We start from the raw sequence: 22625 nt of genomic DNA, 5'->3' as shown, positions 1-22625 counted from the left end.
TCAGCAACCAAGTTAAGCAGACACCAGCATATTTCTGTCTTTGCAAATCAAATATGCAGTCTTGGCACATCCACACTGTGGATTAAAACAAATACAAAGTACCCATATTACTGAGGATCTTGCCTGCCCTGCAACTGAAGCAACATCCTGAGAAAGAGCCATTGTTTGCTCACAAGTTAATACAACTCCTACCTAGATAGCTAAACTATCTCCACATAGTATCATACCATACAGTACAGCCATCACAGCACAGAGTCACCACTCCACTGCAGGGGTCTTCACACTGAGATCAATTCTACTCCATCCTATGCAATAAACTTTTCTTCTTCGTTGCCCTCTTCCCTTCTGATACCCAAAGCAAAATGGAAACTTCTGGGTAACTTCAACATTATGGGGGCCTGACTGTCCATTATCTGCTTGCACGCAGCCTTCCTTTTACTAAGTAGACTCGTGTATTACGAGTTTCCCTGAACAGATTCAGCTTAGGTTCTCACATTAATCTGATTATTGCACTGAGCACATGGTTCTTTCCCCAAATATTTCCTTATTCACTTGCTACAGCAAACGCCAATGAGTAACAGCAGACAAAAGACTAAAGAAGGCTGTCACAATAATATCTAACTACTACTTTCCAAGGAAAGGTTAATCTTTGTGGAGCATCTTGAAGTGATCTGTTCCCTCACCTGGAATGCTAGTTCTGCTTTCAGCATGCCTTAAAAGCACGGAGACACAGTCCTGTTTACTGTATTTCCTGATCACATTTATTCATGCCAATACTTAACCCTTTAAAGTGTCATAAGTTAAACCGGAGTGGTGATGGGGGAGAGGGGACAGAGGATTCTTTTGTTAGCTTTCACTGCAAAGTGGCATGGGTCTCAGACACCTCTGTATCCTTTCAGCTATTAAGATATTTATTCAGCAATTCAAGATTTTAGCAAATCATGTTCTTCATTTCACCTTGCTTACACAATTTGCTATCCTTTAATTTCTTCCACAGAAGACATTTTACATGCCTGCAAAATTACTTAGATTGGAGATCCATTTGGAAGCCATAATCAGTGAGTAGCATGTTATGCTCAGTAAACTAAAAGTTGGTCATACTTCTATGCACACCTGTTTTCAAATCAGTTTAACTAGTTTATAAGATGTATAAATATGCAAAGCAGCTACAGTTAACAGATGCTGCCCTCCAATCTTTGAAGCCTCACCTTCACTTTGGAGTTATAAAGATAAGTATTTGAGATCTCAAATAAAACACACACTTCTACATTGTAAATACAATTCTATAAAGAGCTGCATTTTGTTTAGGGGCATGTTATGCTTTAAACTACCCCACAGTTTAAATCACTATATAACCTTGTAGAAAATTATTGTTGGTGCAAGTTTTACAGCTCCAGGACTTACCTCCCATTCAGGTTCCACAAATCCTAACTCACAGTCACAGGAATTCACTTTGTATCCCAAATACAGTATACTTTGTAATGGGAAAGGATAACATGGAAACCAATTCAGGACTGTTATAGGTATATGGATATCTTGTGGGGGGCGACAGTTGGTAATATGTGCACGCATCATGTCTTGCTTCTCTGTAACAGTATTAATTGGCATAACTAGCATATGAAAAAGGCTAGCTTACAGTACTGATTAAGTCAGTATTTCTGCTTTGTACCAATAGTTTATCTCTGGAACGACATATATTCCCATTTCCCACCTAAACCAAGAGAAGAAGAATGGGATCCTCAAAAGACAAAGAGCAGTGAAAAGCGCAACATTACTGAATGAAGAACCTCCTCTTCACATCCTCTATTCCTCACAGCTCTCCAGATGATCTCCAACAGTATTTTCCTGGCACTTGAACCTCACGGTACTGTTTAAAATCAATTTGCACGAGCAAGGTAGATTTATCACAACCAGTCTCTTGGGTGTGTTACCTTTTCTTTTCAAATAACCGCTGCATCTTAATGACCCAAATTTGGCACTGGAGCATTCCTTAATGACAATTCCCTGGCATATCATTTCACCCCAAATGCAGAAGATTCCTTCACTGATGGCCCCAAAAAAGAATTGGAAAGCATTAAATTGTGGGATGGCCAAAAGAACAAGGCAATGCTGTTAACATTCTGTTAATGTTCTGTGGAATTATCTACCTTTACCTGTAAACTGAAATTCTGTCTGAAGTTCAGTGCTTTTCAGCCTGGGAATAATTTCTTCATGCTTTCTCAGCTTAGAGAAAACAGTAGTACTTCTGGGTTCGGGCTGAGACAAGAGACCATTAAGTGTGTCAGGAAGGTGTCTTTTAGATGAGGCAACAGCTGAGCAGAGCTTTTCAGGGTCACAATTTCAGCTGCAAGTGCCTAAATCCCACCATAAATGATTATGTTCTTTTTTGGATTTATTTTTTTAAGTACCCTTAGATCTTCCTAACCTTACTGAGATACTGTGAGGATAAATATATTAAAGACTGTATGGTAAAAACATACTGTCACATTGGGAGTTAAACCCAAGACAGAGATTTAAGAAAGACACATCCAATATTTCTTCAGTAGTCATTGCAATATGAAAGTTCACAATTATTAAAAAAAATAAAGCTTTATGCCTTTCTCTGGATGAAAACATTGAAGCTACTAATTATTTGCATGAAGCAGATGATTCTGACTGTAAGTAATTACTTATGAAAAGTGATGGTAATTTGTCTAACTCATGTGCTATCACCTGGTCCCCTCCACATTCAACTATGCACTCTCTGAACCCCTTTAATGCAGACTGGCTTTTCAGGATCAGTAATTTTAAATAGCTTAAAATCTACTCATGGCTTAACAATGGAAGAAATGAGTGGACTTTAAACCTATTTTCTTCATGAGGGAGCAATGGCTTGCATAATTTTCTTGTCAGCAGTCAAGCAGAATCATTTCCCCAGTTTCTTCCTCAACTATATATTAAATGACCACCTCTGTCCTTTCATTTAAAATTTTTTTGATAGGACAGGCAAATAATCATAATACAAGGTTCTAAAAGTAAGAAACATTAGTGGTTTATGTTTGCCATTTTTCTTTTAGTAAGTTAATTTAAGAACTGCAGATCAAACACACCACTACACCATTTCCCTTTCTACCAGGACAAGTGTCTCCTTTATTTTCAGTAAGTGTAACACAGAGAGGAAAAAAGGTAAGAAATTTAAAAATTCCTGAAAAGTGGAGAGGGAAGACACAAAATTAGAAAGAAATGGCCTTCAATCATTAGACAGCAAGCTTAAGGAATGCGTGTAATTTTAAGTAACAGGGACGAAACAAGTCACCAAGCATGCCTTAGACTGTAAAGAAGGAATTTTATTCTTCTTGCACTAGCTCACAGAACACAGTACAGACTAGGTGCAGAAGAAGCAAGTCAAAGAACATATGAGGACTTATTTTACGAGATCAGTTTTCGGGGTGTACAATTTAAGGTGAAATAACTTTACTTAGCTATCCATCCTTGAACGATTAATCCACTGCTGCATGAACTTCAAATGAACTACATAAAACCGAGCAGGTCTATGTTTAAAAAAAAAAAGAAAAAAAAGAAAAAGAAATAGAGGGAAAAGTATGAGGTCCCACAGGCTTTTTGCTCAGAGAGTCTTATTGTTTCTTAAAATACTGTATGCCTGCTTATGTTCATAGGGACTGAAAAGGGGGAATGCTACAGTTTTTACTTACCCAATGACATAACATAATGCATGTTATTCAAGAAACATTTCACCAATGTAGGTTAGTTAACCACATACATAAATAGACTTTTTGGATCTTGGAGACGATGTACAGTTTCTTGTGAAAAAACAATGAAGACCGACCATGTTTCTCGTGGATGAAATGCTAGCAAAAAATCTTAAATGTAAAGTATATTTTTCATTGAAATCTACAACATAATTATATTGGATATTTTTAAAATACAACACCTTTATAGGCAAACACTATCATACAAAAGGCAAATAAAGATTTCTATATTGGAACCATGTCCCAAAAGCTAATGTGCAATCTAATTAACTCACAATGACTCTTCTTTCAATCTGATTTGACTGCTTATTGAGAAGCAGTAAGAAAGAATCTTTCATTCAGCAAGTTAAGCAAAGTGTAAGAAGCAAAAAGAGCAAACTGTAACAAACAACTTAAAGCCATTCAAAAGTTGGAGAATCCTTTTATAGAAAAAGATGCTTACTGTGTCTCTTTTTTGTGTCTCTTTTTTTCCATTCAAAAAAAATCAATTCTATAAGAGCAGAGGAAATGTTATGAATCATTTTTATACTCAAAGTAAAATTTCTTCAGTTCCAGTGTCACCAAATGCAACTGCAATGTACAATAAAATCTTATTTTTTAGCCAATAGCAAAATAATTCATTTTATTTTTCATTTGTTTTAAAAGATATCTTTCTCTGTTCTCCCCATTCCTGCTCCTCAAAAGTTAGTCATGTAGTTCTGATAAAACCATATACTTTAAAGTTAAAAGAATAGCTGGCAAGCCTATAAACTATGCAAATAACATTTGGATTACAAACCACATTTATTACACTTGGCTGATGGAAGAATGATCTTTCTGTGTCTTGATTCACTAAGAGCACACAGACTACCCAAAGACACAATGTTTCCTGTACCCCTAATAGCTTCCACAATTTAGTAAACGCATTCCACCTATTACAATAAAAGACTTCAAATCCAAACTTTTCCTCCACAGAGCATCCTGCATTTATACATCCTAGAATGATAGGGGAGGAAAGGAAGGAATGACATATGCATTTTATGGCAATTGCACTGGGGTCTATTATAACAAGTGGTTTGATTTTTAAACCATCTAATAAGAGACAGAACCCCAAGCCTCAGCGAGTGTGTATTAGAAAGCATACATTATGCCCTCTACTGAAAATTACGTAATTTGACAGTAAAATGTATAAGTAAGCCCATAATTACCTTAACTGTCTGCCACAGTCAACCCTCTGGGCTCACAAGTCAAAATATTGTGCTATAACTCCCAGAGAACAGAGGTAAGGAGAAAAGGGAGGGCCAGGGTACAACTTTAGGGTTAAACACTATCCTGAGCCACTTCCTCAACCCTGTGATTCGGGATTGTGTGGGACTGACAGCCCTTGTATGCGGGAACAGTTTCTCTAGGCATGTTCTTTGGCTGGGTTATCAGGGCCATCCTTCCCCTGCTTATGGTAAAAGTGTTCATGCTGTCAGGGACGTTTGAAACAAGGGAGTGACAAGTCAAACCATTCTGAAACATGCAACTCCCATGAGTACTACTCACCTGAAAAACACAGCGTCAGCTATTTTTTGGCAATGTGCATGTGGAATAATCCACCCAATCAGACTGTAAGAAACGAAGAGCAGTCTGCTTTTTGTGGACAGCTGAGATCCTGTGGCATTTTTCACAAGAGCAGGAGGTTTGCCACATTATTCTTGGCCAGAGTCTCCTGTCTCCCCCTACTATGTCACATGGGTCTTTGCTGCTATCTTCTACTGCAGAGTTGGCTGCATTTCATGGTGTTGTAGATAAATAGTTGTAAAAAAGATTTGGAGAATAGAGAATGAAAGGCATTGTGCAATTATTATAAGCATATTAAATATAAGGTTTGCCTCACATCCAAGGAGGGATACTGGCAAACTGTATTTATTAATCAGTTACATTTGATAGCCCCTTCCATCACCCTCACAGCATCAGATCCACTAATTGAGGTGTAGTTTTAACACATATCATATGAAAAAAAATCTATGGGGCTTGCAGCACACAGGGATTCTCTTTGATTTAGTATTCAAGCCTATGAACTTTGCAATAGGTAGAATTTAGCCTTAATTTGTACTGGGCCTCTTTCCATGCCCATAGAGGAGAAATACACAAGTAATTTTTAAGTACTTTAGGCACTGGCCAATAACTGAAATCCAATAGAAAAGGCAATAGCCTCTCAGGAAGCCAGCTCAGCACACACATACTCATCCTCTGCAATACATTAGGCCAACTATGCCTGCATTGATAGAAGACAAACAATATGAGCTGTATGAAATGCCCAACACTCCTTTGCCCCATGCTATGAGGGGTAAATGTTCCTATCGTTTTGGAACATTTTGTTATATTTTCAGAGGTATCTGCTATGGTGTAGTCCTAGGAAAACATTACACAATGTTTTTAAATGCTGGAGCATTTAAAAAAAAATCAAAAAATGATCAAGTCAAGAATGGGATTGTTGGAATGGATAACTGTGCCAGTAACAAGACAGGCTGTAGACCTGACATTGCATCTATGGTCTTGGTTCCTATAAAAAGCAGTGTAAACTTAATCCAGCAGAGGCTATAGAACGAAACTAAGTATATTGAGTTTCAGCCTGCTATTCTTGCTGCAGTAGCCAATGGTAATAGTAGCACTATTCTGGAGATCCTAGAGGCAAAAAAGGAACAGAAACAAACAGTAGAAAACTGAAAAGTGAAAGAGGAGAGAGAACAGAAAAGCAGGAGAGAAGCAGTAGGATACTCCAGCACCAGAGAAAATCATTTCCACCCTTCTCAGGAAAAGGGAGAACCACAGGGATACCTGACCTGCTGATAGCAGAAAAGGCAATACAAAGGCAAGCACACCTCCAGAAATGCTCAGTAAGAGAATGGAAAGTATAAAGATAACAGGACAGAAAAGCAGAGCCTTGGTAGCAAAAATAAGCACTGAAAGAAACAAGCAAAAATCAAAGACAATGACAGGGGGATAGAGCTACAAAAGAGGGAGAATCTAATTTTAAGAAGATAAATTGCATTTTTTCCATTTCCTCAGCCTTTGCTTTTAAAAGCATCTGGCATCGTGGCAGACAGTGGAAGCTTTTCTACTTTCAGAATAACCTGCCACGGGAAACTGCTAGCAACTATAGTGTTAATACCACAGTCTGTCAGTTCTTTGGGAAGTGCTATTTAGAAATAAGTTTGCTAAGTGCAGACTATTTTGAAATGATAAAGACTGTTGGAAAGGCAGAGATCTGAGCGTCACAGAGAAAAATCCTGAGAGTAATAATACAATCCAATGAGTGTTTGAACTCACTAGTGGAAATCCTGCCCTCAGTGAACATAATAATGACATTCCCATTGGTTTCAGCGAAGCAAAGATTACAGCCAACGACTGATGGACATAAATGGAAAAACATTATCCAGTCAGGCTACACAGACTCTTAGTAAAGGAAAGATTGTCCTATAAATATTCTAATCACAATGTTATAGAAAAAAGGAAATACTAAAACTGTTTTAAGTATTTCGAATGCAGTTTAGAAGAATAATTAGAATCATACAGAAACCTAAGGTTATTGACATATTAAAATAGTACAGGACAAAGGATGTGTTGCTTAGAAACTGAATGTACAGGAAAGATCAAACATGCTCAGTCTTTTGCAAAGAAAATTCAAGCATCACTTCTGGCCAGAAGTGATAATAATTGCAATAATAAATAAATGCATACATATGAAAAAACATTAATGTTAATTTATCTGCTAACAGTAACATTGATGTGTTATGCACACATATGCTGAAGCCTACATTTGTCAGAACAAGCTAAACCAGAAGCTGCCTTCTCATTTCCCTATCCATTGCTTTTACAGCTGGTAGAAGGTTTGCAAAGTGCTTGAAAAACTTGACCCTTCTCCAGCCTCCCCCGCATGAGTCACCCAACCTTCCTTCAGTCATTAGACTGCACTTCCTGCTGGGATGCTGCGCTAAAACAAATGAGAGACACTGGTGCTAGTCACAGTTAGGGAGGTAATAAACCAGTGACAGGTATTTTAATGAAATTTAGAATGAACTCCCATATATTATACATATCGATGAAGTGCCAATCCATGACATTATCTTATACAGGGAAGCATTTTGAAAGACATTTTGAAACACTCCAATTCATCCCCTGTACTGAAGGCATGCTTTCCTTCTTTATATACAGTCATAATAGATTTACTGTATTTTATGTGCCTCAGAAATATTAAAGAGAAAAAAATTAAATCAATTTACTTGTATATGTATAAACTTAACATGATTTTGATAACATTATATGGAGTAAATTTAAACCACATCATCACAGATAAAGCTCAAGCATTTCATATTATTATCAAATCGGTATCAAAAACTCCCTATCAAGTCTGAGTTTTTTAAAAGTCTACTGCCTGTTCACCTTTTTGAATTTCCTTCAATTCACCATCATAATTCTCAGTTCTACCATGTCTTTCAGGCATCGGCTTTTCTGGGAAAACCTCACTTTTCCTCCCCACAAAGCAAATCCCAAATCAGGCATCTATTAGAAGAAGTGATCATGCTTAGTCAGTCAAATTTAATTAAAAATTTACCCTTTCAGTCCATAGACCCTCCTGATATTTTACTTCCAAACTTGCCTATTATTGCACTAACTGTGCTCAGAGAACTGCTGTCCCCATAAATTCCTTGGGTTTGTTCCACAGCATACACAGGAGACACAACCCCTTTAAACTTCAAGGAGTTCCCATTGCAATGTAGAAGAAAAATTCAGAGATTATGGAATAGTCATCTCCGAATCAATCAATTTCCCCCTGAAGGTAAAAAACTGAAAGAAAGAAAAAAGTTGAACAGTTCCAACTTGCCTTCTTGAAGGGAATGTACCCCCAGGGCATGTTGTAGAATGATCCCCATCTCTTTCTCCTGATGCTTATTAAGAGGTCATAGATTTCAGTTACAATACAGCATTCCCAAATGATATCCCCAGCTAAGGACTATGACCTCTTAGTACAAGTACAGGGATACAAAATTAGGAATATTAAGATTTCACATTAAGAAAGAGCTTGCCTCAACTATGAGCCATTGTGGAATAGCAGCTAGGATTAATAGCATATCTGGTGTCTTGTACAATACTGTGGAGCTTTAGCAAAAAGGACTGCAAGTTCCAGTATTTTTAGTAGGTGCTGCACCCTATGCCAGTGCTAAATTTCTATATGAACATCACAGTGGATTTCCACAATCAAGTATTCAGTATAATAGGTATCTTTCTCAAAAGGCATACGGTACAGCTCAGAACATCCTGAGTGAATTAAGATGCACTTTGTCTTAACCCTATCCCTTCTAGGTGAGTCAGAGTATGAAAGCAGAAGTGGTTTTGCAACCATCACAGACAAGTTTTTACGCCAAGACCAGGCAAGGACTGGGGTATTTTAAGCACCTTTCTTCTTTAACAATTCTCTTTTCTGTAAAGAGAGGGGTTTTTTACACCCTCCAGATGATGCTTGAGATGATAAACTGAGCCCATATAGATAGCATGTTAGTGAACTACCATATCACTCAGAAGCCTTAACACCATACAGCTGATTGTATAAGCATGAATTAATGTTCTTCTACAACTATATTAAGCAAAATCTTAAAGAGCTGTTGGGCATTTTGTTACATTTGGCATTCAAGCTATGAATTTAACTGCTGAACATATAAGTAATGATAATCTGTTGTACCTCCCATTCAGTTCATTTCTAAATGGTAATTAAAGCAAGCACCAATAATAAAAACAGCAAGTATTTCAAGAAAATAATTTTAGAAGGTGCAGGAAACTCACTACTTAAAAAGACTAATTTGTCATGGCAGCAAGACACATTCTGCAATACACTGACAACACACAACAAATATTCCAGTAGAATAGAAACATATAATAAACAACAGGTATTTACTCTACAGTAACTGATTCTCTGAAACATTGCAGTCAGTATGGAGTGTAGGTGTGCTATATGTGCATGCATGCAAGACTTGATCATTATTTTATTTTTAATAGCATGTCTATTAGAATCATACACATGAATTCCTACTGTAGCGAATAAAGGTCAGGACAGCTATGACCCTATATCAGCAGCAGCTTTACAATTCAAAGTCTATATTACCGAGGACTGTGAAAAGCAAGGAGACAAGCCTGGCCACAGGATCCATATTGATTACAACAGTAATTGGAAGCAGCTTAGTTATCATAGGGTAAGTAACAACTATTTTTTCTTCCTCACATATGTGCCAGTGTTGATGACTCCCCCCCTCCACTCCCCTTCTCTCCCCTGCAGGCAACCATCTTCCTTGGACAATGAGAACTGGGAATTTCAGCTGCATAGATCAAATAGTGATTATAGTATACTGCTCTCCCAAAACTGGAATGAGCTCTGGCAGTTAAGTCCTCCACACAATGCTTGATAAAGGTCAGTGGATTACCTCATGTCATCACCTGGCAGATCTCAGAAATTGGACCCTCTTCTAAAACAGGCGGGAGGTGTCAGTTGAGCACTGGGGGAGGGAGGTGAATATTCAATTGGAAAGACACAGTAGCCAAACGGTAACACAGAGAGATACCCTGTACTGCCCACTTGAAAATGCTCTGTGAGGAAATGGCTTGACCTTTAGAACACCCAGCAGTGGCTATAAATAAATGGAGCAACAGTCTGTCAATATAATAAAGCAAAGCCTTGGATCTAGCTAGGGCTTATTTTCAACACAGTGCCAGGGAGGCACATGATCTAAGTCTGAAAGAGCTACAGAGCTGGGCAAGTTATTCCCCCAGTATTTGGAGACAGGGATCACGGGGTAGAGATAGCCTGGTAACTCAGAAGCACCAAAGCCAGAAGAAGAATTATATGCAATATTGCCATGGCCCCTCACAGGGCCCAGTGCTATTGCACTCACCCACAATGGCATGTCAGATACATCTAATTGATGGTCCTATGGCCCTATGTCAAAAAAACAGCACACCACACAGACATGTCTTCTGGAATAGCTTAATTAAAAAACATCCATAAGTCCTACTGCTGAATGTGACTTGAGAATAAGACAGTGAGGTAAGGTGAATCATTTACATAAAGCTAAGTCCATGCTGAAAAACAGATTTGGGGTGGCAGGAATGTAGTGTCATTGAATCTGCGGAATGCTGTACTGTTGTCCTTAATATTCATTCCTTATCCTCAGTGAAGGAATATTTACTGAGAAGCTTTGAGCAAGAGTGGTGAAAAGCATGATTCAAATGTAGGATCCACAGGTCTTAAGATGACTGGATTGATGTTCTGGACAGGAGTGAACACCTTGATGTGCATAACAGCACTTTGGCAAACTCTGCTGCCATACTCCATTTGCCCAGTAAGGCATATGGTTTGCTGCAAGATGAGCCCTAATAGCACTAAACATGATGCTAGATTATTTAAATGTAAAAGACAGCTGACAGACAGTTGTACCAAGGTCTAGGCCCTGTAACCACTGTACTGGGGCTGCCTACACCAAAACGCTCTGCCAATGAGAGAAACACAGTGTGCAATTCAGTGTTTGCTGCTGTGTGCCAGCATTTCCTGGGCCAGCAGGGAGACGTCTCTGTCCATGGTACTCAGCCAGGTTTTCTCACTGGTGCAGGGAGGTGGGGTCTGATAAAGTCTCCTTCCACTATGCTGCAAGCTCAGGTTCATACACTGTAAAGTCCTTAGTAGACACATATAGTAGATAAGCTAGCCAAAGCTATCCTTGCCAGTACGGGCTGCAAGAATTACCTGTCTTTTTAGTGATGGAAAAGTCAGCCTACAGTAAGAGGAAAACAGGGAGCAAAAGTGAGAGAAAAAGTATCAGCGAAAGATATATGCAAAGCACTGACTGCCCCTAGGATGACACCAACACTTGCTTCCTCTCCCACTTCTAAACAGAACAAGATTTCTGACATTTAGAATTCATGCTCACAAACAGCTTTATTACTGGGGTTCCCTGAGGCAAGAATATTGGTTCCATGATACAGATGTCGATTACCTGCATTTACAAGGGGTCACTAACAGACAGCTCAGGAAGTGCAACAGGCTGCTTTTAAAAACCCAAGAGGTGACGAGCCATTGGTTTTATAACTTTATTAATAGTCTCAAGAAGAGAGATTAATGGTTTCCCAGCACAAGGGGGAGAAGTTTATGTCTCCTTACCCTTGTTGACTCTTCATCATGGATCTGCAGCAAGAAGTCTACTTTCACTGCTTTGAACTCTAGGACACTGAAGTTCATTGCACATCTCAAGAGTACCAAGCTACGTACAATAAGGTTTAAGCAGGATTTTGATATCAAAGTCCAAGAATGCAATTTTCAAAGCCTTCATCTCTCCTGTCGAGGAGCATAGAGTTTTGCTGATAAGCTTCTGTGTGGCAGATGTCCCAAATTACTACGATTTTAACAGGACTTAGTGCTCCTGTAATGCCTTAGCCATTCTGTAATACCTAAGAACATCCAACTCCATTGATAGGCTTATTCCAACAGGCATGTTCAGAGGCCCCCTCTCTTGTACAAGACTGGGTTTTCCACAGTAACTACACAATTGCCCATTGCTCTTTTAATTCAAAATGATGATTTTTGGAGGTTGATGTTTTAGTTACCACCCCATTCCCCTTTTTCCCCCAAAATCAAAGATTTGGAGTAGGAGACATGGTCCTGGACCACGTAATTCTAAAAGGATTTGAGTCCACAACTCACAACTCAAAGGAGTACATTAAACTGCAACGTGTGTTGACTGGGACAGGAAACTGGAGGAGAGGGTCTGCTTTCCATTCTCTCAGTCAAACAGAATGTCATTTTGTGGAAAGGAAGTCAGAAGTTTGTGGTCCAAAGCAGACAGAAAAGTAGAAGCATGCCTCTGTAGTCCAGCAACTGGGAAATCCCCTGGGGAAAAAGAGAGGCCTAGGCTCAAGTCCCCAGTCCGAGCACTGTTTGTCTTTTATTCAATAACTGTTTAATGTAAAATCCATATTCAGTCCTTGGTGCAGGAATTCTCAAGAGAGGCAGGGTGACTCTCTCAAGTGAAGTAACTGTACTTGGCAAACAGTGCTTGGCAGTGTGCCACTGACTGCAATGAGGCTGATGAATATGCTTTTGGTGCATCATGGGTTTAACTTCTTAGGGTCCTTGTCCTCAGAAGCACTTTTATCAAACTCAGATTTTTCTCTTGTACTGCAGGGATGATGAAGGACCCTTGCCATGTATCTCTTCTCCCCACAAATAGTGGAAATTGAAAAACCAATGGCAAGATCTACAAGATGTTTGGCCAGCTCTAGTATTCTTTCACTAACAGGAAGAGCAATTCTAGCTAAGATATCAAAGCATGACAATGCCAAGTGCTCACAAGATTTATCTTGTAATCTCACTGTGCACAGCATACATCCTTTGGGACAAAATCCCCTGGGAAGTTTTCAAGTCTTCTAGTGAAGGAGATGGTCCTGGCATTACCAACTCATTCAGAAAGGTGAAAGATTCCTGGGCACTAGGAAGAAGAGAAAAGAGGCAAGAGAAGGAAACCATTATAGTGGAATCTCTACTACCTCCTGTTTGGTAAGTCCATAACACTTGTGGTGCATGCTTTCTGTGAAGTTGTTAGGGAGCACAGCCTCTTATTTCTAGACATGCAGGAAGACAGTGATCTGTTTTTCAACCACACAAAAGGATGACACCCATGAAATTTAGTTTTGGTCATAATGGGAAACACACAAGTACTGACTCAGCTAAAAGTTGCCAGCGTAGTGTTACTCCAGTGTTGATGGAGAGCAGCATTCAGAATAACTGCTCCCCATCACATCTGTTGGAATTATTCTCAGACAAAACGTGAGAGGACTCTCTGATCAGCACTGGACAGTGGGACTACATCTCCTCATTGACAGGGGATATACACAGCTATAACCAGTAGCCTTTTCAGCATCAGAAACAACTTAGGGAATAACACAAATGGCTCTCAACTCTGCCTGACATACTTACTCAACCCTGTCAAAGCTCTAGCTCTAAACTAGAGCACAAAGGACTAAAACTAAGTCTACCTAATCACCTAATGGTAAAATAAATATCTCTGATGGAGAAATAGCTCATGCCTTTTCTCCCAGAACACCATTACTATTGAAGCTATGGCTGCATATGATTCAGCAACCTGCTTTCAGACAAGTTTTACAGCCTCTGATGTCAGCGTGGTTAATAGGGAAGTCATCTGTAAGAACCACTAGGTTTACTGATATTCAGGTGAAAGATGGCAGTCTTGTGTACCAGCACTTCCATCACTGTTGAGTTGTGCAACATCTAAGCCAGCTAGGCTAGCATGCTCACTTCATGATTGCCAAGGTGCAAGGCAGCGTCATCGGATGCTCCTTTTCTAGTACTGCTCTGGTTATGACTGAGACTTCTGATTCCAAAGTGACCTACCAGATCTTCAAGAGAACCAAGCCTGAGGTGAATGCCTCTGAACACACAGAGCCAGCCAGAGGAAGTGAATGCAGTTCTCACCTACACAGAGAGGATATCATAGAACATGATCCCTGAGGGTTTGGACTGAAAGGTGAAACAAACAGCATGAAGCACTGCGCAGGGAGGACAGATTATAGGTGAAGCAGAAGATTAAGGAAAGAGTCTGACAAATTGTGCCTCACCAACAGCATATATGGCAGAAGTGCAGAAGGTAAAGTTTTTTTCCAACCCATCTGTTGGGAAACGAGGGAGAGAAGGTGCTGTTGAGGGTTTCTCAGTAGTGAACCAGATTTGACCCTGCAGGCATGTTCCTACAGTGGAGTCCAAACTGACATATACTAGAAGGACATCTGTTTCACAGCCACGTTAACTGGGTCCTTTGCTTACACACACAACTTAAGAGAATGACAATGTGCAAGCGGCTCATGAGTTATTGAATGAAAATGCTGCAGGAAGGATAGAGTGAGAAAAGCATTAAGATCAGAGAGAAACACTATTAAAACATATTTTTATTGCCAATTTTTTTGTAACAACTAAATTCATATAGTTCAGCAACTTATCTGCCAGTGGTTACAAATAATGCGAGGATTTTTTTATTTATTTTTTCCTCCCCTTTATCCATTATCTGTATTCCACAAACATCACAGGATGTGTCAGCAATTAACATAAATAAATCATCACCTTTTCAGAGAAAGCTTCAGTACAAGAATTTCAGATGATAGCAAAAATATTAGTGAATAGATCATGAAGGGCCTGCTCTATCCTCCACTGAAGTCAATGGGTATCTTTTCATTGACTTCAATGGATATTGGATCAGACCCAAATTGAAAAGATCAATATCACACACATTAGGATAAAAGAGCAACTATGCCCTCCTCCAGAAAAAGAACATGAGTTCAATTCAAACAACAGATTACAGGAAGGAACGAGCTGGGGGAGAACCTTTTTCCTTCCTCTTTGAAAAAAAATCTTTAAGAGAACAGCAATTCAAGACACTGAGAGCTAAATCTCGCAGAGTTGTAACTCACTCTCATCTTCCACTATGCTCTGAATAGGTGGGGGGTGACTCACACTTTGAGAGATTGGGCCTGCTGTTATTAAACCAGCTCCTCTCACCTCATTCCTGTCTTTGGTTGAGAGTGCAGAACGGAGATTCAATATAGTGATTTTAGTCTGTCCACTGAACTGTCAAGGCTTCAGAAGAACACAGTTAACATTTTCAAATCCAGAAATCAGAAGCCCCAGTATCAATTCAAGAACCTACACTGGAAAGCCTCATTCTCAAGTGTGCTACCAGGCTGGTAATAGGCACAGTCAAGACACTAAGACACTCAACTGTCATGTTTCACTTCAGAGGTTTAACTACAGAGTGTTTTGAGTCATTGTTTTGCCTTCCTGTTTGTTCCATTCACACAGTTCTTGATTTAACCCAGTAGAACGGTATGGGAAATGACCTACAACTAGGTAAACGTGCACAGTTCATAATTCTGGCTGCAAGTGTAGCTCCTTACCCATCTCACAGAGATCCAAAACTCACTAAAATCTAGATAAGCTGCAGCTTGCTCAGCCATCTGAAAAATCAGGGTTTGGAGGCCTTTAAAAATCAAATGTGAACTTCAGAGGCTGAAATATCTGAATTTTTTTAAAATGATGGACAAGTTTCCAAAGAGTTAAGATGGCTCTTCAGTACTTGAGATTAGGCCCAGACCGGAAAGACTGTATATCAGGAGAGATGATGGACTCTGCTCTCCTCCATAAGGAGGACAGAGTTGACCCAAACAACAGATCACAGAAGAAATTCAGTTTTGGTAAGCCTCCTGCCTTTCATTAATGAACTCCTGACAGAAAAGTAGCTTAGGCAGTCTACTAGTTTCATAGGGACTTTTTCAAGCAGAGCAATTACATAATATTCTATTGCTTCAGAAGACTGTGATGAGAAAAGGAAGTGCAACTGCTCAGAGAGCCCAGCCATAGTAGTATTTTTCTGAAAACTTTGAATCTGACCATGGCACTCAAAGGCATTCATGGAAGTCCAAGAACAAGGCAAAAATCTTTGGGGCTTGCCTAAAAAGCTAAAAGCAAACTTTATTTTTGTCAAATATATATCATGCTTCAGAAGGAAAAGGTAAGCTGTTCGCCTGGCAACTGTTTGTCACCAATAAACTATAATTAACTTAGATGCTACACTGAATTTCCTTCACTAGCAACCTATTTAATACTTTTTTGCTGGACAAAAAAAGGAATCCTTAACTCTAGCCAAAAGGATGAGGTTTTTGGAAGTGTTGTGCCCTTAGTGTTAGGACATACATGCAACTTAGATGCTACACTGAATTTGCCTCACTAGCAACCTATTTAATACTTTTTTGCTGGACAAAAAAAGGAATCCTTAACTCTAGCCATTCCCCCCAGGTCTCTCTCCCAGGGAGAGAAACAGAGGAAGGTTGGCTTTTTTGTCCACTTGGTAGTCCAGGAGCCTGAGCAGCGGCAGTTTAGGATGACAAAAGGTTTTATTCACTTCATTAGCTTCCAAACAGTCTGGTTTCTACCCATTCACTATCACAAGTTTACTTGAAAGAGAGGCAAATGCATTTTTAGGGATGTAAACAATTTCCTTCAAGAACTGTTTTCATTCCCTCACCCTCTGATATCACACACATATTTCTGCCATGCACCCCAAATGGACTAATCCAAGTAGACTTCTTTTCACTCTCATTTAGCATGGCAACTCCCTGCAAGGCCTGGTGTGTAGCAGTTCAGGAGCAGTGCTCCAGGGCTCTTCCTACTGCTTCCCCCATCCGTTTTTCTTCAGTTTCCCAACTCAACTGTGCAAGCACTGTTTAGTGCATTCTGCTTGCAGCATTAAAGCAGAGCACCTACTTGGTAGCAGAAATCAGGTGTTTGCTAGGGAAGGGAGGCAAGACCTAACCTAACCTAACCAGGAAGGGAAAAGGACCATATCAGATCAAGGTGAGAAAAACAGGGATGACTAAATGGGATTTGGGGTAAGAAAGGGAGATTCAGGGGATTTGGGGCAGTGGGAGGCTTTCTGGGATATTGAGTCTATTGGACTTACAGTGCATACCATCAAGAGAGCTAGCAAATCTAAAGGACAAAACTACTTCAGCAGATTTGATATGGTTTCCAAGGGTGAGGAGGCTGCCTACAATCATTTCAGTGAGGAACCCAACTCTTTAATTTGTTGTTTCTTTACCTAAAAAGTTAAATAATTCAGGTTTGTTACAGATCCATTCACCCAGCTCTGATCAGGTAAATAGTATCTGATCAGCATTCAGTTCTGCCCATGACTAAAGGTGGGATTTTATTCTCCCTCTAACAATTTGCTTCATCCCTTTCAACTTTCAGTTACTAATTACTGTACAGTCATTTGTAGTTAACAGATTAGACTAAAGCAACATCCAATCCAGATCTAGAACATGCCATTGTACAAATTCATCATTATGCAGATGCAGTTAAACCCATTTATATGTACCCCCTGTATTCACAAGTGACTTAGGAAAATACTTATGTAAGGTATGGAAAGCTGTACAGTATGAATCTAGAAAATACATGCAGCAGCCAGGCAGACAGACAGCTAAAGCACGCTTTAAATAAGGTGCTAATGTGTAATTATCCATACACCTTTCAGTCTGAAGGAAATTTATAGAGCCCCATTTATAGTATAACATTGCCCCAGAATCCATTGATAAAGGTCTCACCTAAGCTTTCAAGTGTAGGAGTAAAATAACTGAGAGAGGAGGAGGGAGATCAGAAGCAGAGAATGGAAATCAGGAACAGAACAGTGCAAAAAGCCACAAAGTGATAAGTATTGTTTACCTGTCAGTTGACATTGATTAATCTTGTGTTCTGTGATATCACTCAGTGACTCAAACACCTGGAGGCAGCTGTCACAGCTGTGCACAGCTTCTTCTTCCAACTCCTCCCCTTCATCCAGCCTTTTCTTACAGTCTAGCACTTCTCCATCTTCCGCCTTGTCTTCTAGTTTACAGTTAGGGTCTGAAAGAAAATCAAGATCATGACCTCAGGCTTCTAAGAACAGAACCTTTAAAAAGAAGAAAACAAAAAGCAGGAGAGGTTCTTGTGGTAAGGATGAGAAGAAGTATTTTTGTCATGAGCCTGCAGCACTGTAGATTTTATTGCTAAATAAGCACAGGAGGCTTTTTCCTTAATTTTTTTCTAACCTTGATGAAAGGAGAATTTCCCTTCTGTTTCCACAAATGCAGCACTATTCCTCACTCAGGCAGATCTTTCATGCTTCTATGTTAAGTTTGTCAATTTTATCACAGCTATTGAAGCTGCTTTGATCATTATAAGAAAGGATAAGCCACCTATGCAATTAGTTTTCAATGAAAAGAAAAATCAAATCAATGAATGTGCAGGAACTTCTTTTCACTGTTAACTACAGCATTTTGCAGGAAATTACCAGAATTAAGAGACTAACAAATTTGATTTACATAAACACGAAATTAATCTTGATTTTACAACCGACTCTACTACTCCATCACTATATTACTTGACACAAACAATGCTCTAGAAAGATTATACCCTGGGTCAAAATGTTACACATGCTTTGAACTCGTGTCTGACTTAAGGCAAACCTGGTAGAGTTCCTGTATTTGCTAGATCACAGAAAACTGGAAACAAACTGTTGTAAACCCTAAATAGTGTGTAAGGATAACTCTGTCTTTTTCACATGTTAGTAAGTGTTTGGGGAGTAGCAGGGTAATTCTAGCCTCAGAGCAGCAGTCCTGAGCCCAGTCAAAGCTTCCAAACTGGAAGAATTGGGAGGTTTCACCCACAATTTCCCCCCTGTGCACTGAGAAGCCACACAACTCACTGCACTACCTCAGTTCTGGAGGTGACCAGTGTTGACGTGAGGTAATGTGAAGTCTAGAACTTTTCTTCCTCCTCTGAGAAATGGCGTAGCTTAAACTACTCCTGACTTTTTGCCCACTTTACTAAAAGCTTCCTTCAAAGGACAGAAATAAAACAATCTGTCTTCCCTAATAAAGCAAGCTGGCACTTAACTTTGTTTTTCCTTGGGAACCACAGCACAACAAGTGAAATGCAGAAGAAAAATGGTTGTGTACATTCCAGCAAAAGGAATGCAAGTGTTTCACCACTTTTTCCTTTTCTACATTAGCCATCTCATTTTTCCTTTCAGATATTTGAGAGAACTGAGACTGAAACAAGTCATTTTAGGAAACAAGGAAAAACTCATGTAATAATAGGAGATTGTGCAAGTGTGTTTTAAGATGTCACGCTCTTTAGCCAAGCGGGTGACTAACCAGGAGCAAGGTCCTTGTCTGCAGCAACACAGAGGTGGTGTCTGTAAACCCACTTTATTTAGCATTGCAATTGATTAGGATCATGAACAACTCACCGTACCTTTGCTGAGTAACTTCTAACTAAAAGACGCAAACATATTTCACACAATCAGTTCATATTAGAATGGAGAAGGGGGAAAATTCCACTTTAAACCACTCGAAAATCCTCTGTGAGCACCCTACAGTGATGTGGGCGCAGCCATGTCTGCATTGCTATTGTGCACAAGGAGCAGGTGTTCTTGCTGTCCACAAGGGTTAGGGCTCTCATCATCTTTCTACATCCTTCAGTCCACATTGCTGTACCCCTGCCCTTCAACCGTTCAAATACAGAAGGAGCTGCAAGCAGAAACTGGAAATGACCCATGTCAGGAAGTCTTCCTCATGCTATGTGGTTCATGATCAAAACCAAGGAATTTCTTTGACAAGGGTAAAGGGCAGAATTTATTTTTAAGGGAATTATATTACAGAGGGAAAACAGATTAGTTTAAAAAAAAAACACATTCTGAAGGCAAAAACGTATTTTCTGTGCAAAAGTCCTGCCTACACATAGAGTATGATCCTTGTATAACAAATTACATTCACAAGGTTCTTGCAAGAATGAAAACTTTATCTTGGGCAGCTACTTTCAAATAAAGGAGCAGTCAGCAAATTTACACAGCCAGCAGGGATAGTAATCAAATATAAGTACTTTAGGAAATTTTTGCCATTTTTGAATGCTCTATCTGAATCTAAACAACTTACATTAACTTACATCGCCACTATATTTTCCAAGATCTTTTGCAAGTTTAATAAAAGTAGTTTAAAGATCACAAGGTTATAAGCAGTTTAGAAAAAGAAATAATTGTCTTAACTGTTGCAAACTGACCCCAACATCATTAAACACTTGTTGGAAGGCAGCATGTGCACATCGCATACTATTAGTTGTTCAGCTCAAGCTCCCAGTTTCATCTAACAAAACTGACAGCACTCAGGGAAATGTGGGCACTGGGCTTGAATTTTAACATGAGTATTTAAATGCTGCACATAAAGTTTACAGACCTGTTTGTTTTAAAATAAGGGTAGTATCTGACTTTGCTTTAAGTACAATGCTGAAGGAAAGAAAAGGGCGGGGAGGGAATTCTCAAGACTTATTATTCAGAAACACTTGCATTTTACAGAAATTCAACAATACACACATACATATGCACACATGCACCCCTTAGTGCACAAAAGCCTAAAGAATTGTTCAATTTAAAGCTTCCTACTTAGAGACCAGTTATTAAAATTAGAATCGTTTTAAGACTAATAAATGTTTTGCTTCTCCTTCTGCATTTGCAGATATAAACTCTGCAGGGACAGAAATCAGTCAAGCTTATTCCCTTCTGCTGCAACTTTAGAATACATGCTCTAGCCAACTGGCACATTTGTTTTTAGGTCAACACTTAAGTGGGACCCTCTGGGACCTAGGTTCGAGTTTAGCCTACAACAGCTTTGTGAAATGAGTTCTGGCAGTCTCAGCCCCTCTCAATGAATGCATTTCCACTGTGATCCACTTTCATGAAGAGATGTCGCCACAGAAATAAAAAGATTTTTAAAGACAGAAAATACCATTTGGAGGCTTTGTGAATAGATAGTTTTTCAGTAAGTGTCTTACAACAATAAGTATCTTTCATCAAGAGCTAGTCTAACCCTGAATGGTTACTTAAACTGAGGATAAGCTACCTTATTTGAGCTGCTCTTTTGAGAGACTAGAATAAAATCTATTTTATAGATGCAACATATATTCATCTGCTCTTGCTCCTTTACCTCCTATTTAAGCTCGTGCTCTCACAGACTTTAGGGCAAATGCCGTTTGTCTCCCACATTTCTTTTCTCCCCAACATCTGCAACAAACACAGCTACAATTCCCTCATGAAAGATTTTCTTGATACTAAGATTACCTTTCCCAACATCTGCAACCACCATTGTCATTTCCAGAGGCTTCCCTACCATGTTTCAGAGACTGCCATACAACAACTGAAAATTTTCAATACACACCAGCAACAATACACACACCCTGGCTCCATCTGCAGATACCATTTAAAATTATCTAGTGTGGAAAGAAGGGTTACGTTTTTGGAGTAGAAATAATTTCAACCTATTAATGCACTTAAAAAAAAACACAGTTGTCTTCTGTTACTGATTATGTTAATTTCCATTTATAAATAATGTTAAAAGAAGCATGATTTTCTCATTACTATGTTCCCTGGCAGGTGGTTCTCCCCTTACCTTCTTCCTCCTCCTCATAGGGGATGTTATTGCTGTAACTTGGTCTAATAAAACTGCAACTTTGAGGAAAATGAAAAATTGCATTGGCTTAAAAGCGTTGGAAGTAATAAAGCCATGGACTTCAATTAATTTCAAGTATGGCAGCGGTTTAAGGCCAACCAGCAGAAATCCTATTCTGTCCATGTAAAAATGAAGTTTCACCACATTTACTTTTTATAACCCATATAAAAGTCAAGTAAAAGTAATGAATATCTAAAAGCCATCTCAGTGGACTGGCAAAGACTATCTGTATTCTTGAAAGTCCTCTTACATATTTCTGCCTGTGCTATAAGGATCCATAGCTGATCACAACTAAAACGTCAAACTACCAGGAAAACAGCCTACTTTCCAATCCATTTCACTGCCTTGCCATAGACCTCCTTCCAATCCACTTCTGCATGGAAAAGTGCTGGCAAAAGAAAGGAAAACTAAGATCATGTGGTTATAATTATTACCAGGCAAGGAATATTTCTTCAGTTCAGTGGTAAAGTAAAACTCTGTCGCTCTCTGCTCCCAATAGTGTCCATCGCAAAACAACTGCCTCATTAAATCTCTGCAGTAAGATTAATATGCCGTAGCTGCACTACATTTATAACTTGGTACTCTATAAAAAGCACATTTAATGGTTAGAGCCAGAGCTTAGACACAAAGTATTACTATAAAAACTTCTGGCAGTGTGTATACAGTGTGGGCCTTCTGTACTACTTGCTGTTTCAGAAGGTTTTTTTGTTCTTTAATATCAGCATTACATTCTTGCTATAGAGAGAAACAGAATGTCAGATC

At 39.2% G+C, this 22625-nt stretch overlaps 1 protein-coding gene across 5 annotated transcripts in view; it reads right to left on the bottom strand.

Moving 5' to 3' along the window:
- Positions 1-22625, bottom strand: part of ZNF521 (zinc finger protein 521) — a 233195-nt gene that overhangs the window by 190804 nt on the left and 19766 nt on the right. For all 5 annotated transcript variants that reach the window (XR_010883319.1, XM_067290615.1, XM_067290616.1 and 2 more), the window contains exon 3: positions 18046-18225. Coding sequence is in view for 4 of the 5 variants with exons in the window: in XM_067290615.1 (XP_067146716.1) it covers positions 18046-18225 (180 nt within the window). In the remaining variant the exon portion in view is untranslated. The remainder of the gene's footprint in view (positions 1-18045; positions 18226-22625) is intronic.

The sequence above is a fragment of the Apteryx mantelli genome, chromosome 2, assembly GCF_036417845.1.
Source record: "Apteryx mantelli isolate bAptMan1 chromosome 2, bAptMan1.hap1, whole genome shotgun sequence".
Lineage (NCBI taxonomy): Eukaryota > Metazoa > Chordata > Aves > Apterygiformes > Apterygidae > Apteryx > Apteryx mantelli.
Note: the sequence above shows the minus strand (reverse complement) of the source record. Positions and strands in the feature narration are given on the sequence as shown.